The sequence below is a fragment of the Cygnus atratus genome, chromosome 9 (genome assembly GCF_013377495.2).
Source record: "Cygnus atratus isolate AKBS03 ecotype Queensland, Australia chromosome 9, CAtr_DNAZoo_HiC_assembly, whole genome shotgun sequence".
Taxonomy (NCBI): Eukaryota; Metazoa; Chordata; class Aves; order Anseriformes; family Anatidae; genus Cygnus; species Cygnus atratus.
The window spans coordinates 11,798,503-11,815,319 of NC_066370.1; the positions used below are offsets into that span (position 1 = coordinate 11,798,503).

At 45.6% G+C, this 16,817-nt stretch overlaps 1 protein-coding gene across 5 annotated transcripts in view; it reads left to right on the forward strand.

Annotated features, from left to right (window-relative positions):
• The first annotated feature begins 5,329 nt into the window (after positions 1 to 5,329).
• The window catches only part of FARP2 (FERM, ARH/RhoGEF and pleckstrin domain protein 2), an 86,074-nt gene continuing 74,586 nt past the window's right edge, over positions 5,330 to 16,817 (forward strand). For 3 of the 5 annotated variants that reach the window (XM_050712639.1, XM_035544480.2, XM_035544481.2), the window contains exons 1-2: positions 10,526 to 10,614; positions 15,007 to 15,230. In XM_050712639.1, the coding sequence (XP_050568596.1) occupies positions 15,027 to 15,230 (204 nt within the window). In that variant the 5' untranslated portion in view covers positions 10,526 to 10,614; positions 15,007 to 15,026. Of the gene's footprint in view, positions 5,616 to 10,525; positions 10,615 to 15,006; positions 15,231 to 16,817 lie in introns of those variants that run through there. The other 2 variants (XM_035544482.2, XM_050712638.1) reach the window with 2 other exon arrangements.

Consider the following 16,817-nt stretch of genomic DNA (forward strand, 5'->3'; position numbering starts at 1 on the left):
GAATAAGTAAGGAAGCATCCTTATTACGTCAGACCTACTTTTTAAAAGATTTTTTCTGTTTATTGATTATATCTAGAACTTTCAGAACAGCGTCCCTTTTGTCACGTGTAGAAGACTTCTTTTTGTGGAATTCAAATCCAGTTCTGGAAAGGAGTGCTGAAAAAGAATTGCACTAAGAATTGCACAATGATATTTCTAGAAAACTTATTATAAAGAAAATTTCCAGATTGGTTAGTTCTGTGCGCATAAAGAAAAAGAATGGTAATTGTGGACAAGGGCTGAAATAGCATGGCAAAAGTGACTTGTAAAACACCTCTTAAGGCTGGGCAGACATTGTAAGATTTTCATTCAGAAAAAGGAAGATTGGGATCTCCAAAAATATTTGGTGGCAGTATTCTGGTATAAATATTAAAAATGTGACCTGCAAAATAGATCTAACTATGCACATTAAAAAGGTCCTTTGTGCAGTGGTGTGCTATTGACAGTGCTAGAAGGAACGTTACACTACTCTGTTTTTGTACTACTATTTTTGTAGGCAACATTGCTGACTTACTTATGTGCTGGAACAAGTTTTATTTCAAATTTGTTTTATAAAGCAAAGCTATTGGATTATTTTGGAGGAGTTGCAGTGAATTATTAGTATAGTTATGCAGATAAATTCTTGGATTTCTGTATGCAATAGTATAGTGCAGCTGAATATATTCGACTGCAGATTTTTCTGGGTAACTGCTTCCTCTTCTTTATACGTATCTTTTTCCATTTTTTTAGCCTTTTTTGTCTGAAGGCTTGTCTTAGACATTTCTCCTTGCACTTTTATGAATACTTCTTTTACAGTCGTTTTGTCCACTCTACTATTCTGCAACATACTTAAGATTTTTTTTTCTTCTGATCATCTCTATGCTGTACAGCAGGGTTTTTTTTTTTCCTCTCCTGTCTTTAGACTCCTGCCATTTCTCTGTTTCTTCCATTGGTACCCTGCAAGTTTCCAGCATTTTTCTTTAACTTCATCCCTCACTTTGGGGTCATGTTCTTGTAGATTGCAGTTGTCCTAGTTAGAACGGCAGTGGCTTGCCTACAGAAGCAATCCCTTTTCTGAACACTTGACCAGGATGTAGGTGGAGATTAGCCCTGGCCACCCTGGCTCTTTAGCAAGGAATGAGGAAGGAGATAATTTAGAGTGTCTTGTGTATCTGTTTCAGGTGAATATTAGCATGGCTGGGGTGGAGATCAAATTTATACCACTTGCTCCTAGGTTTTCCATTTAGTTGATGCATATGGATAAATGAGTCGTCTCTCTCTCCTGGTGCTTAAACACTCTAATGAACTCGGAGAACGGTAAGTAAGTGACTGAGAAGAAAACTGTCTTGTGAGACTACAAGATAAGAATGTTTGGCACTTCATTAACAATCCTACCAAAAAGGACTATATTCAATATCTCTCGTAACAATGCACTCATGCGGTTTGCTACCATGTGCAGCAGTATCAGAAGTGCAAAGGGCTGGAGTGTTTTATTGATTTATCTTCCACCAAAGCTGGAAAATAGTAGAATATCGTCACAAAACACTCTGAAGCAAATGAAGTTCAGACCTAAGAATTTTAACCTTAAAGTTGGTTGAGTCTTCCTGTTTATATTTGAGTAGTTGGTGTGAGTGCAGAGAAGCTTCCTGCCTTAGGTAGCTTGCACCAGTGACTTCTGTTTATCTTGTGGTTGACCAGACAGACATTGCATGGATCTTCCTTTCAGAGTGTCTGGCGTGAAAGCGGCTCAGCATACATCACGTCTCCATTTCATTGACTGCTCCGTGTTGTTCTTGCCATTTTGGCTTGCTTCTGTGCCCTGAAGCAGGAATTACAGCACGATTTTGCTAGCCTGTTTCACAGATTTAGTGGTAAAAAAAGGTGAGCAAAATGTCTGCAAACTCTTGCTTCTTGACCTCCGTGTAAAGGAAAAAGGAGAAGAATCTCATCTTCTCTGCCCTTCTCTGGACACGTAGCAGTAGATCCTGGAATGCTGCCTGCCTTGAAAGTGTCTGAAATAGCTAACAAGCTTGTTAATTAGTGACAGTCTGGGGAATGTGCAAGAACATATTCCGTAAAGACTTTGGGAAGAATTGAAACTGGCATTTAGGAAGACATTGCGTTGGATTTCAGTACAATGAACTCAAGTCATTTGATCTTTACTTGCTGTTTTCCCAACATTATAAACGAATAGTGCCCAAAAACCTTATCCCTGGACTCCTACTGACAAATACTGAGGGAAAGCTAGAAAGTAACTCTTAAGAGATTCCTGAAGTGGAAGGAAAGGTTTCATTTGGACTATTAAAACACTTTATAATTGAGCTTGCCGTAGAGTTTTTCCTGCAGGCAATAATTCCAGAGTGGATTTCTCTGGAGAGTTAAAATGTGCTTTTCTGTTAACTTGTTGTTTTAGAGCCCCATTCCCACCACATTTGTCTCTTGTGTCTGGAGATGGTAGGTAGTGGTTCTGGGCTGCAGTACTTCCTTCCTATTCATTCAGGCATCCTAGAAGGCAAGGAAAAAAAAAATGGTGGCGAAGGTGTGGTGGTGATGGGAATGCAGCCCAGTTTACCAGCAAGACAGACATTTTCCCTGCATATTTACCAAAGCCAGTGGTGTGGTGGCTTTGTGCTGCTGGACTAGCTGTCTTCTCAGTGTGTCACCCTGCTGCCAGAGCACACAGGCACAGAACCCAGTGCTATGAGGGATCTTTTCATCATCTGGAAACAGAGGTGTTGTTGCCTGCTTGTGTGTTGTTTTGATGAGGAGATATGAAGGATGCAGAAACCAGCCTGTTGTCACACTAACCGTGTGAGAGGATGTGCCACAAAATCAGATTTGGTGTAACTCTGGGTCGAGTCCAGAAACAGAACAGAGGCAGCATGAGGAGGAGGAGGAGGAAGTTTGTCCAAGGACTGGTTTGATGGCCAGCTTTGTTGTCAGCGTGGTCCAGAGGCGATAGGATGATCTGGGCCTGGCTCACAGCCACTTAGAGGTGTGTCGGTTTCAGGTGTGCTGGGGAGTTTCTCTTGTGTTTAGCAAGGCAAGATCTTCTGATGTATCTGTAAGTTTGCAGGTTTCGTTTCGGTACTTGAAATGCAAAACGAAGCTCGTTTCCACCCACAGGAATGAGTTCCTGTAAATCTAGCGAGACAGAGGAGGTGTCCAGCTATCTCCGACCGAGAACAACATGCTTTTCAGAACCTACCTCTGGCTAGAGCAGAGGCGGTCCTGCAGACAGGCTGTTCGGTTGCAAGAAACAAGTCCCACAAGGCAAGAAGTGCAGTGCTTTGATTGCTGTGGGAAAGACGGAGCTCCTTGATAGGAAAAAATGAGCAGAGCACTCTCTCTGCCAAGCCTGGGGCTAACTCCTGCTTACTTTGTTTGAACCCCAGCACAAATGGCTTTGTAGGACTGATGCAGGTAATTGTGCTCTAGTCTCAGCCCTCCTGAGATCCTCAGTTTTACACGTATCTTCACTGGTGATGTGACTGCTGGTTGGCACGTCAGATTTAAGGTACGGCTGAATTCTGAGAGAGGTCCAAGTTGCCAGACAGAAATTTCTGCTCAGCCATGTTAAGTCACATAAAGGAAAGTAATTGCAAAAGGTCAGAAAGATTTGAGTTAAAAGACATGCCAGCCATTAGCAGCTTACTGTGTTGAGCTGTCTTGCTTAAAGTGCCTCAAGCTGGCTGTCCTGTTTTTTATTGAGAAACAAATTGAGGCTGATGGGGCAAAGAGAAGGAATCACATCATTTTTCTAAGCAGAAGCCAAAAGATCCTGGGAAAATTCCTGTGTTGGAAGCAGAAGTCCAATGTTATGTGAAGATAACTCAGCGTATCCTATAGAATGAGTAAATAAACACACCCTGATAGCTAATGCAAAACTTATTAAAACAGGTGCCATACTGCTTAAGCATCATATTTATTAAAATAAAAGAAATAGGAACAGCATTGACAGTAAAATACTTTATTCAGAACATGCCCACTCCTGCATTTATTAAAAACAACAGGGGAATTGCAAATTACTGTGTTTAATTCACTTTCGAGCAGCTTTTCCAAAATGCAGAGCCTAAAACCTAGGTCAAACTCTTCCCGTAGTAGTTACTTGCTCAAATGTCAGAGATTTTTTCCCCTGGAGAGAACACACGTTTTGGCTCGGCGGTGGTGTTTTGGTAAAGCAGTTCGCTTGCTGACTAGCAAAGTCAGAAAGTTCATAATCAGAGCGAGAAAACTGGTTGTAATCTTCCTCCCATGCTCAGTAAGTAGGCTCAGGCTGCCTATTTCATTTGCTTTGAAATATGGAAAAATGGCATTGCAAGAACGGCCGGCCGGCCACGTGGAGCAGCTGAACCACTGGCCAAGTTCAGTTTCAGCCTTTGAAGCATCAGTAGGAATTAACATGCTCTGTTTCCTGGCCCAAATAGCTGGGACCATTTGTGGGGGTTTGGGCCCAGAAAGAGGAATCTAACAGCTTGCTGTTTAGCTAGAAGGTACCCAGCTGGTTACCTTATTTGTGAAAGGCATAAGGCGGCACAGTTAGCTGGCATCACTGAGGCTCTGAAGCCGTGTTTCTCTGACAGCAGAATAATCGCCATGCTTACCAAGGGATTAGTGCTTGTGGTTCTTTGGTTTCTCTTTTTGTTCTGAAGGATCCTGTCTACCAACTAGGACTAGGGCTTTTTGTCTTCTGTACCTAAGAGACTTTTGTTTTTGAAGCCAACATCCGTATGACTGGGCTTTTGTGCAGTTTTGCTGACTAAAGTCGTTGGCATTGAACTGAGATGTGAAAATCAGCAGTGAGCTTTGTATCGTGTTAGAATTTCATATTTGGGGAGAATTTCACATACTGGTGGCTGCTCTTTGGTGGTGTTTTGTTTTCCCCCCCAAACACTCACAGAAGTTTTTGATGTCGATCTTAGAAACACCGTGCAAGTTGTGACTGGATCGAGCCTTGTGTGGCTCCTCTCAGGTAACACGTCTGAGTGGATGGATAGGGAAATTAGATGAGCCTCAATGAGATTTAAAAAAAAAATAAAGGGGACTTTCTGACTCCCAGTTCAGTGGGTTTTTTTGGCCTTGCTGCTTCAGGCATACTTGGATAATCTCACCCTGTAAGTTTTTAGTGAAAAAGAGAAGTAAATTGCACCCTTGCAGAAGAGATGGTTTCACTGCTGTCAGCGTAACGTTTAGGCTGCTACAGTTAAAGGACTAACATCTATCGAAAATCTTACGTCTTGATTTGAAGCAAATTTAAGGGAATTCTGGGGATATTTATGCTCTTTTGCAGTTGGATGAGTTTACCACATGGAGGCAATATGCCACTGGACTTTGTTTATTCTTTTACCTCTACCTGTCTCTGAAGCAAATAGGTGCCAGTTTGTGGTTTTTGCCTGGACTTTTGTTTAAGTGCATGTGGCCGAGCAGCCATGTTTCTGCGCAGCTTGTAGCTTGTGTTTGCTTTGGGGTTTGTGCTGTTGATCCAGAAGTGCTGCTGGCTGCAGATGAACCTTCTGGGTAGGAAGAACGTGTTCAGACAAGTACACCAGGCGGGCCGAGAGGAGCTGCGGAGCAAGTGCCTGCATGTGTGCGTGCAGGTATGAACATATGTTGTGCTTAATTTGTCCCTCGTAATTGCCACTTTCACCAGGAGACTTAACTTAAAATACAATTATGAAAGTCAGAGTAGGTGATTACAGAGAAGTGTTGCATCCACTATTTTTTCTGTTAGCAAACTAGCACATTTTTTTCCTACACGTAAATGCCCATGCCTGTCTTAAAGAATTAATTGGGTAATGTTGCAGGTCAATAGGCTGAGGCTAGTAGACTTCACATGTTATAAAGAGTAATGTCATCGGCACGTAGTGTGTGTAGACGGGCTCCTGAGAAATGCGCGAAAGGGGAGCAATCTGAAAAGCCTGAAGGATTACCCTTGTGCTAAGTGCTATAGCATGGTGATTGGGGTGAAGGTGGAAAGACAGAAGTATTTAAGATTGGAAGTGGAACACCCCCTTTCCACCCGAATTTCTATAGCATGGGAATTAGTTTCTGTAGTTGGTTTAGCAAGGCGCTGCTAATGATGAGTACCTTTGACATTATATCTGTGCCACTTTTGAAAGTATCTCTGTTCATTACAGTATGAATTTATTTCTCCAGTACCTCCAGGTGACTGTTAACAGTAAATTAACCCAGTGTGAGAGGGATTCCAGAAAATGGTAGGTCTTATTCTGTCTTTGCCATTCATTCTTTGTGTTCATCATGTGGATCAAATCTCCCATTACCGGCGGCAATTCCTGTTTGCCTTGACTTGATACTTTCATCCTTTGCATATGACAGTCGGACAGTCGGTGTATTGATCAAATTCTATATTTTCACTCTCTTCTCTCTGATGTTTTCCTACCATCTAGGGTACAACTGGCTTGTGAATAAAAAACAACACCTGACTAACAGCTGGAGCTGGCTTGGTTTTCCTACTGGAGAAGTGGTCTGATGTAACTCTGTTCATCACCAATAAGATGGGTTGAAGAATGATTCACCCATCCACGTAGCCCAGTCTCTACTGAGATGTCAGTGCTGATGTGAAAGGCAATCCAGGGAAACGATGTGTGCAGCAAATTGTTGAGTATCTCCAGGTAGTAACAGGAGCACTGCATTACAAGGCAAAATACCTATACTAGCTTTAACCAAAGTAGGACAACAGCAGCAGCCCGTGGCATTCAGAGCTCTGTGAACACCCCTGTCCAGGGATCCTGATGCTTTGACTGGCCTACCTGCAATGAAATCTGTACCAATTCATCTTTGCATCTTCAGCATTGATGTGCTTATGCATGTTCTCATAGAGTCACAGAATAATAGGCTAGAGAAGTGAACTAGTGATGTGCAGCCCAGTTACAGTGGGGAAGTGTAGAATACATGGCATACATATGGCTTAAATTATTGTAATTGTTTCCATTCTCACCATTATCTATCTTTTACTATAGACAGAAAGGGAGACATTAGCTTTTTGGAATTGCTTGCCTTTTTATTACATAATAGGAGACTTCTAAGAAACAGAAGTTGGTAATATGTAACTGGAAAACATGAACTAAAGAAATTAGCAACAGAGTATCTCTTTGCCATGATGAATGATTTGAACAAGAAGAAGCTTTTCCAGACACTGTCATTCTCGGTTGGATAAGAAGTCTGCTTTGAAGGACTTCCTCTACCCTCGTCCCAAGGATAATTAAAGAGGTGACATAGTATTATAGTGAAAGGGTAATTCTAATTGTCTCACTCAAGCCAAGAGGAGTATATTATGTAGATTATCTGTAACATCAGTTGAATGAATGAGTTATGCACTATCAGTTTTTATCTCGCAAGGACGAAATTGTGCTTGGTCCTTGTATTGTATCCTTCCAATAGCAACAGCTGACTTTCATTGTAATTAAATTATTCCTTTTCTAGTTTTATTCCCTAAACTTCCTCTTCATGTAAATGGTTCAAATGTACTGCCTGGATGCTCAAAGTTTGCCGTCATAGGGGTTAAGGAAACTCATAGGTCTTTAAATTTCTATTTTCTATGCAGACAGCTGTGAAGTACGTACTGCTGATTCAGTGTGTGGTGGATGGATAACAGCATCCGTTCCCTCCTTTAGCATTCAAGTCCATTCATCAACACCATGTCTCCAGCATGTTTTGTGTGTTCAAGTAGCCAAACGTTTTTGTAAAAGACTGTGTTAGGTCAGAGGCTCAGCCTGATATGGCACTTCCTATTCGTACCCCACTTGGTTGGGATTAGGAACCACACCATCCATTTCATTGGCTGTTGAGTGTGATTCAATAAGCACAAAGTGCAGAGCTGTCATTTCTTCTAGCTTGTAAAAGTGGAGTCTTGTTTCTTCTTGTACCTTCCTCTGCTTATGGTGAAGGAACTGAAATGGCAGGTGGTGCCATGTCCCTTCATAGCCTGGTCATATGCTCGTGGCTACAAGAACGAAAACGTGGTGACTTCTCTAACAGGAGCTGTTGTAGAAAGGTTTTAGCATCTAGGCAGTAATAGCTGCTGCTACATCAGCGTGGGTGTATGATCTCTTCTGAAGACTTGGGAATGCTGCTAGGAAGAGGAGACTTCTTCAGGTTCAGGCTGAAGGCAAGTAAATTAGTCTCAGAGGAATACTCGTGTATCCTGCTAAACTCCTTGTGCTATGATGAAGAATAATTTTTTGCCTGTGGTGGGTAGAAAGGCTAGAAATGAGCTGCATGTACAAACCGGGTCCTGGGTACGTGGACGCTTAAAGCACACAAACTTTTCATCACTGGATTGTTTCAGCTCGGTACATTACATGTGTTTTGTGTGAGCAATAAAAGTTAGCAATATACGGTGAAGTGTAAACAGCAGGGTGTTGACGCTTCTAAAGACTTCACTATATATGCAATTATTGCTTCCTCTCTTTAATTGTTGTGGTGTGTTGTTTTTGAAGTGATCACATCGGATTTGTTCTCCAGCTTAGCCAGAGCTGCCACAAGAAAATCTTTGTGCTTTTTTTAGATGTTAAAGAAAATAAGTGACTGAAATGAAGATTACTTTGCAGTGTCTGCACTTTAAAGGATATGAAAGTGCATTAGCGCTTAAGTTGCAAATAGAATTGATTGCTCTGTTTTCATTGCCTATGGAAGTGCAATGCAAATGGTAGGCAAAACAGGGTATTGAAACATCCATTTCAGTTATGAAAGCGCTTCAGTTTACCAGTGACAAATGTTTTTTTATAGATGGAGTTATCTAAAATGCATATACTTTTTCAGCTTTTCAAACTTTTTTTTTCATACATGAGATTCTTCAGCTCTGTTTCAGCTTTTGAAGGAAAATGAACAACAATGCACATTTTAAAAATCTTGCGTCTTTTTCTCTTTTTAAGAGATGAGAATGTTGCTCGTCAGGAATTACTCATTAATTTTGTGAGTTACTTCGTCTGTGGGTGAGAGTGGTGAGGCTGCTCCAGGATGAAAGGGCTGTTCTGCATTATTTATGTGCTTTGTTAATCCAAAAGTCATATGCTGGTTTGTTTTTCAAATTGTTGTGGAAAGGTCAAATTCTCAGATACAGGGTGGCTCTGCATGTCTTGTGTTATTGGCCATCTATCCTTTCCTGGATAAATCCAAGTGATTCTCTCATTTTTCTTGTTTGTCATCTTGAAGAACAGACTCTAATGAGACGTGGTCCCTCAGAGGGACTGAGGAGATTTGTCAAAGGCAGTCCTTTTTAGGAAGAGCTGTTTTCCTGACTGCCAGATACCAGTCAGCCTTGGCATCTACTTTTCAGCAAACTGTGAATCTGGAGGGTGCAGAAGTCTGTTCAGGCAGAGCACACCTGACTTAAAAGCGTGCGCTTCATTGTGCACTGCATTTCCTACAGTATTTGGTTCCTGTCTGTGTTACTGAGGGGTGGGCTTGCTGGTTTGGGGAGGAGGAGGAGGAGGCTCTGATGGTCTTCAGCCTCCTTGGCCATGGCTGTGCCTGGTGTCTGTGCTGGAGCCACACACGTGAGTGCAGCACCCTTGCCTTCTCCACTATTCTGCTGCATGGCTGTGGCTTTTTCTGTCCCTATTTAAAACGTATCTGAAAGAAAGTTAACTGAACAAAAACCTGGAATGTTCGTTATTCAAAGTAACATGGGTGTGATTTGTCACCTGGCACTTAGTTACTGGTGCACGGAGTGGTATCCTCACCAGAGCAGCACTCACCTGTATAAATGGGATTTGTCTGTGTTTTGCATCCCTAAACAGGACACCTGCCTGCCCTGGGCATCTGTGTGTGCGTGGCTGTGTGGTTTAATGGCTCTTTTTTCAGAAGCAGGGCTGAGGGACAGCTATTTTGGTGAGCTAACAGCCCTTCAGCTCTGGTGGGAAAGGCTATGGTGTAAACATTTCTTTAAAGCGCCTGACTCCCAGCACTCTTTTCATGCTGGAAGAACACACTTTTTTCACTCTTATAACCCTAAAGTATTGTCGGAATGAATTAAGCAGCAGTGCAGGGCAGAGAAGGATAAGGCAGCCCTACGCGATGGAGTAGGAGGAGTACAAGCTGCCTGAAAGAAGGACTTGGCCTCAGTTGTACGTATCCCAGCACCAGCTCTGACGGTCCTTGTGTAGGGTCTGGACTTCTCCGGGGATTCCTGAGCCCATCGGACACCCGGTAACAAGATCCCAATCCTCGGGATTAAGCCCAAGGCGTATTTTGGGGTCGACGCGCGCTGCTGGAACCCCGCAAAGCGCCTGCCGGGGCCGGGCCGCCTCTGCTCGGGGGGACGGCATCGGCGGCCGCCCCGAGCGGCATTCCGGGGCCTGGAGTGGGCACGGGGAATCCAGGCGCCGCGCCCGGAGGAGCCGAAGGGCCTCGCTTCACGCCCGGCTTCCAGACAGAGCCTTTTTGTCGGGCCCGCCCGCAGGCCGCGGCCCTCCGCCTCCCGGCTGCCCAGGGCCCGGCCCGGCCCCGGGCGCGGCCGCCCAATGGCGGCGCGGGGCGGGCGCCGCGGGGCCGGGGCCGGGGCCGGGGCCGGAGCCGGAGCGGCGGCGGAGGCCGAGGCCGAGGCGGCAGCGGGACGGCGGCCGGCCCTCGGAGGTGAGCGGGGGCGGCGGCGCGGGGGGAGCCGAGGGGGTCCCCCCGCTGTTCCCCCCCGGGCTGCGGGCGGGATCCCCGGAGCGGGGCCTGGGCGCCGGGCCCGGGCCCGGGGGGGGGCCGGCCCCCGCCGTGGCGCTGCGCTCGCCGCGGCGGGGGCCGACGGCTGCGGGAGGCGATCTCCGGGCGGTGCTGTGCCCGGCAGCCTCCCGGCGGGGTCTGCAGCCTCCAGCTGCGTGCCCTGCCCGGGCCCGGCGGGCGGAGGCGGGTTCCTGCGGAGATTTCCCCCCAAAATCCCGAGTAACTCTCGGCCGGTCCCTCCTTCGCTTCTCCGTTCTTGCTTCCGACGCCTCTTTGTAATGGAGTTCGGAGCAGGCAGCGAGGGAGGTTTTGTGGAAAACAAAAATGGAGGAGCGTGGATTTTTACCGTGTTCGGTCGTGAAAAGCTCCCGTGGTGGTTCTTTTTGCCGTGTGTTCGCGTCTGTTTTGTTCCCACTGCCCCGGGAGCGCTGCTGCAGGTGCGACCCGAAAGGGCTCCGTGCTTGTGGGCCGCCGTGGCCCTGTTTTGGGGAGAACTCCTGCCTTTTGCCCCTGCTGCATTAACTGTGCTCTCGGCTCACTAGGAGCACGGACGGCGTTCGAGAGAGCGGTCCGTGCACAGAGGTGGTAATCTGGTGGTGGGATTTAGGAACTGACGGGCGAGGGAGCGGTGGAAATCAGCTGTTCTTCCGATTTTCTGCAACCAGCTAAAGCGGCGTGCCCGAAGCCGCCTGCTTTCAGAGCCTGCTGTCACGTTTGGTGGCTCTGAGCGGGGACAGCGGTGCGCCGCAGCCCCTCAGCACCCCGCTGCTGTTCTGCAGCCCTGCGTGTTCGGTTCGCCTGGCCCCAGGGACCGGTCGTGGTCCTCAGCCTTCCCCGTGTGTCCGTCCCCTTTCAGGGAGCCTGGGGAAGCTGTGGGCTCCGGCACAAGGATGCAGCGATGGGAGAGAGCAGTGAGCACCAGGCCAGGGTAGCGGGGGGAACGGCGTTTGGGAAGGAAGCAAGGGGCCTGGGCTGAAGGGAGAGGCACGTGCTCTGCAGGGGAGTGCCTTTCGCCCAGGTTCAGCGGGGGTCCCGTGTTCTTCATCTCTGTCTTCAGTCACTGTAGTTGTTGGATTCCTGATGCATCAGGTGGTGCCAGCTTGGCAGTGCTGGTATGAAATGGCCTGTAGTAGCATTAGCAGGTGGTTATTCTCTAGTGAAAAGAGTATGAGATGAAAGCTTGCTCTTGGTGAGGTGAAGGGACCTGTTTCGAGGGCTATCCAAGAGAGCTCCTCTCCCAATGAGAGCTTCCTCAGCGCTCTGTCAGGGTCTCACCAGGCGCAGGTCTCTTGGAATCCCTTGTGTAACGGAGGCATGTGTTACCCTGCTCATACTGAGGACCTGGGAACTGAGGATGGAGCATCGTGGTGGCGCTTTGTCGCTGACCAGGAGGTACCGTACTCGGAGGAGTCCCCTTGAAAACCTCTGGCATCTCGAGGAGCCATATCCTCAGGTATAAGCTGCCTTTCCAGATTTACTGCTAGCTAAAAAGCACTGTCTCACTTCTGAAAAATAGATGTATTCCATCAAAGCAGAAGATTAAACTCATTGCGGCTTTGAAGCTATTTCAAAAAGGCAACAAAAAGTACATAACGATGTCAATTTTTTAAAGCTTTGTTACCAGCTGCTCTTTCAGACTGGCTTGGGGCTGAGCGTGACAATTGCTGTGTCGCTGTGCCTTGGGGAGTTGATTTGAGTTTTGATGTCTGGTCCCTATTTATGGGAAATTATCGGGATAAGCACTCAAGGCAAAGAAGTTTAGGGTGGGTGAATACAAGGAAGATTGTTTTCTTAGACTTGTTAATGCAGTGGTAACGTTGCATTTTAGTTTTATATTGATGAAGAGGTCGATGAGACTTTGTTCTGGCTTGCCTGGGATGGGAGGTGCTCTCGCTTGCTGTCGGACACTTTGCTCAGCCTCTCTTTCTCCCCAGTGCTTGCAGTTTGTCTTGAGCTTTATGCTTTCATTTTCCTCCACCTTTCATTTAGATAGTCCCTTTAACTGAAATGCTTCATAAATCGTAATGCAGCGTTTCTTGTTAAGAAACAGCAGCCAGCGTGCTGCCAGTGTAAAGAACAAATAGGGTATGTGGCTGTAACCAGTGATGCAACTGAAAGTAGTGCTTGGATCGGTCTGTGCTGCGGTAGGCCATGCTGTTTGGGGCTATTTTAGTGATTGTAATGGCATTTGGCATAGAAAAATGCTCACAACTGCCACGCAGCAGATAGGGAAATTCTCTTCCAGAGAGGCCTGGGTTCCTTGTACACAGCATGTTTCCTGCCTAGATGCTTGTTAGACCCTAAAAAGCCAAATAGATTCTAGCTGGGGACTCGTGCAGTGGTAAATGTGTTTAGGATTGTGTCACCAGCAAGTTGTGAGGACATACCTAGTTGAATTCACTTTTCCTGTTAACAGCTGTGAGGGGGAAGGACTTTGCCACCTGCAGTTTCTGTTTTACGTGACTTTTCTCTTTCCTGCCTTATCAGCAAAGCTAGTAAAAATACCCAGGAACTCCTGGTTTATTCTGGAGTTTGGCTGTCTGTTTTACACACCTTCGGGTACCGTCTAGCTTCAGCCGATGTGGAGGCTGCTGGAGTTGCTGCTAAGGGAGCTCCACCTGCCTGCAGGAGGGCTGTGCTCGTTGTGTCTCCACGGCTGTCTCTTCTCACACCTTCCTCGTTTTAAACAGCCGTCGTGTCTGCTCCTTCTGGTACTTGTTCATTTAGAACAGGACAAATGTCTTTATGGATTGTTAATTTTAAGAGCAGTTGTCTAATAAACACCCTCGTGGGGTTTTTTATAACTAATTCTGGGCAACTTCAGTTGCTTGTAAGCTTCTGACTAGCAGTAGCAAAGTCCTTCTGTGCATTTTAGTTACAGGGTTCAGATTCGCTGGTCCGCAAGCTGGCTGCTGATACTTGAGCTATCTCGTGTTCTCTTTACAAGTGCAAGGATTAAAGCCTAAAATGCTAATTTTAAATGATGTTGAAGGTTGGCTCCATTGCTCTGAGGAGTTAAAGCTTCCTACCTGCGCAAAGCACAGAGAGCCAAAGGAGTGCTTTCATCACCTGCCTTTCCCCTATCTAGACGACACAGGTCTATTGCAAAGCAAGCACCCAACACTTCCCTGCAGTTTTTGTAGCGCTGTAGCTGTGTGAGGCAATTCCCAGATGCTGCTGCCACCACCCTGGAAGTGCTGCCAGCCCTCCGCAGCCTGTGAGAGCCAGGAGCCAGCGCTGGGAGAAGGCTGAGCATGCAGTCTGGAGGGGGGCACTGCATTCAAAGCCCTGCTGACTCACCTGGGATTTTTCAGCCCCCCCTGACTTCACGGCACCTCTCCTCGATGCCCAGCTGTAGCAATTCCTGGTGCGAGGGGAGCTTGGCGCTGGGTATTGAGGGCGGGCGAGGAGTTGCGTGCTGCTCCCCGGGAGCAGGCTGGCAGCCTGAGGACTGGGCGCCGCCGAGCAGCTTGCTCTCCTTTCTGTGTCCCTTTCCTTGCACAAGACGTGGCCCCAAGTGTTTGGTCCCGTTGAGCTGCGTTGGGAACACAAACAACAGCTCTGAGGTTTTTTTGTTCCGTGTTAAATTAAACATCTGCTCTCCTTGCAGTGGCTGCCACCGAACCATGAAAGCCAGGGCAGGGCTGGGCTGTTTGAGCTGCAGTAGGGTTCTGCAATTAAGATTTTTGCCCACTGACTTAATCTGGGCACAGCGCAGGTTTGCTCATGAGATTAAGAACAGTTATCTGCCACAGAAATCTGCGTTACGACGGCCCTGAGCTGCGTGCACTGGTTGAAGTAGTTACAGTTTTACATGAGTCATCGTTTTAAGGGATGAAGAAAGGTAATTGCTCCTGTTATCTCAGGGTGTGGGCTGGCTGTAGCACAGTCAGGTAAGTGGTTAGGTACCACTGAAGGAAGAGCCTGGTGTTAAACCCCTGGCTGTCTGTTCCTGATGTCTTCTCCTGTGCTGGCAGCAGTGCTTGTGCTGTTCGTGGTGACCTGGTACAGGGAGCTGAATCAGCACGAAAATTAATCGGAAATTAAAATGTCAGTGTGAGAGGAGGCGGGAGGGCACAGGTTGGAATATACTGTTTTCTAACCATGTTTTGGAATAGGTATTTTTCTCACTGCTAATTTTTCTTCCCAGCAGCTGGATTTTTGACCAGCATTTCATCAGATTTATTACTGGTTTTGATAGTGGGGTGAAGAGCATTAAATAAGGGCTGTGCTTGTGATTCTGCATCAATGGTATTTTCACATGGGATATTGGTGTTCAGGCTGTAATTCTGTTTTCTTCTACGCTTTGTTTAGGCTCTGCTCACTGTTGAAAAATGGGAGAGATAGAAGGGACGTACAGAGTCCTGCAGACTCCTGGCTCTCGTTTGGGTGTCCAGAAGAGCGCTGGAGTGAGCACCTTGGAGCCGGGACAGAATCTCTCGACTGCAATGTCGTTATCACCTGCCAAAACGCATGAGAAGGATCTGCAGGTGAAAATAAAGATGTTGGACAACACAGTGGAAGTACTTGACATCGAGGTAAGAGAGTTTTAAACCTGGTTTCAAGTACACTTAGCTTCGGATAATGTAAAGCCTACAGGATCTCCTGCTATACAGAGCTGGGACGTTTTGGGGCAGTATCTGAATAAAGACTCGTGTAGGGAATTTGCCTACTTACACGTAGTGAAGTGAGTACGACATCTTGTTTTTTAAAATCTTGTAGTCTAACAGATGTTTGTATTTTTAGCAGACATTTATTTCAATACAAGCACATACTGTTAACAAGAAATTTTGACTGTTACTTGCTTTGGGGGAACACCAAATGTCTTGTGCCGAATTATTCTTGCTTCCTGAGCCATATGCATCTTCATAGCTTTGGCAGTTGGGAGGGCTGAAGGGCTTTTTAAATTACTACTTTTCATTAATTATTTTAATGGTTTGTGTCCTCTTCAAGTTCATATCAGAAAGCTTTTGCTTGCTTTCACACTTTGAGAGGGAGGAACCAGAGGGGTAGCAGTGTTTCAGAAAATCAGTATTTAAAAATATGCTTGCTTAACAATTGGGGAAATCTGCCTTAAGGAGTACAAACCACACTCAAATCGGGGTAGTTCTATTAAAAAAAAAAAAATTGCTCTTCAAATTCTTGTTTCATACTCAGCATTAACCTCAGACTTTTAATTTTGCTTGCCTGAAGAATTATTGTTGGAGAACATTTCTGGGCTAGTGAAGATACTCAGCTATTGGATATTCTACATTAGTATAAAATTCACTTTATAATTAGTAGTTGTAGCCTTAATTTGTTGCATAGACTTAAACAGGTTTTTAAAAGTGGAGCAAGAATGATGTCTGTGGAACTCTAAAGAAATACAGCAGCTTTTTGCCATGTCCTCTATGGATTGCTGCCTGACTGTTCAAGTCTCAAACATGAAATCTGTTGTTCGGTTTGTTTTTTTTTTTCGGTTGTGTGAGGCTTTGTCTGTATCCTTCCACCTGAGGACACAGAGGTTACAGCAAACCCACCTGTCCTTAACTTACAACACAGAACACCAACAATTGCTTTTTTTTTTTGTGAGAATAGCTTTAAAAAAAAATCTGTGGTTCTCTTGAAGTGTGATTTATTTTTTTTCAAGTTGATGAAGATGTTGTGTTTTTTGTGTTTTTTTTTGTGCTTTTGTGTTTTTGATTTAAAAAATTAAAGCAACAACCTTGTACCTTTGCAAATCACTGCAAGCTTACCATGAGCTGTAAAAATATCCATGAAGAGCTTATAACTGCTAGTTCTCCGTTTTATTCATGTGAATGAACAGAAATTATCTGCGTCTGAGCATAGATGCTTTCCTTCTCTTCCCTGTCATATTTGTACCAACTTTTTGTGTACTCTTCTCGTGATATTTGTGTCAACATCACGTTCCACATGTCAAAACCATTAATTCCTTGCTCTTACATTTTTGGTCTTAGACTGCTGTGGGTCATACTTCAGTCTCGCCTGTCTGACCACTAATCTAGTTTCTGTTCCGATTCCTTCATTTCCTTCAGCTGGCTGCCTCCTGCAGAGGCACTGTATGGTCTCTAGGATGTTACTGGGTCTTCTCCACAGCTAAAACTTACTCCGTTTTAGCTCACTCC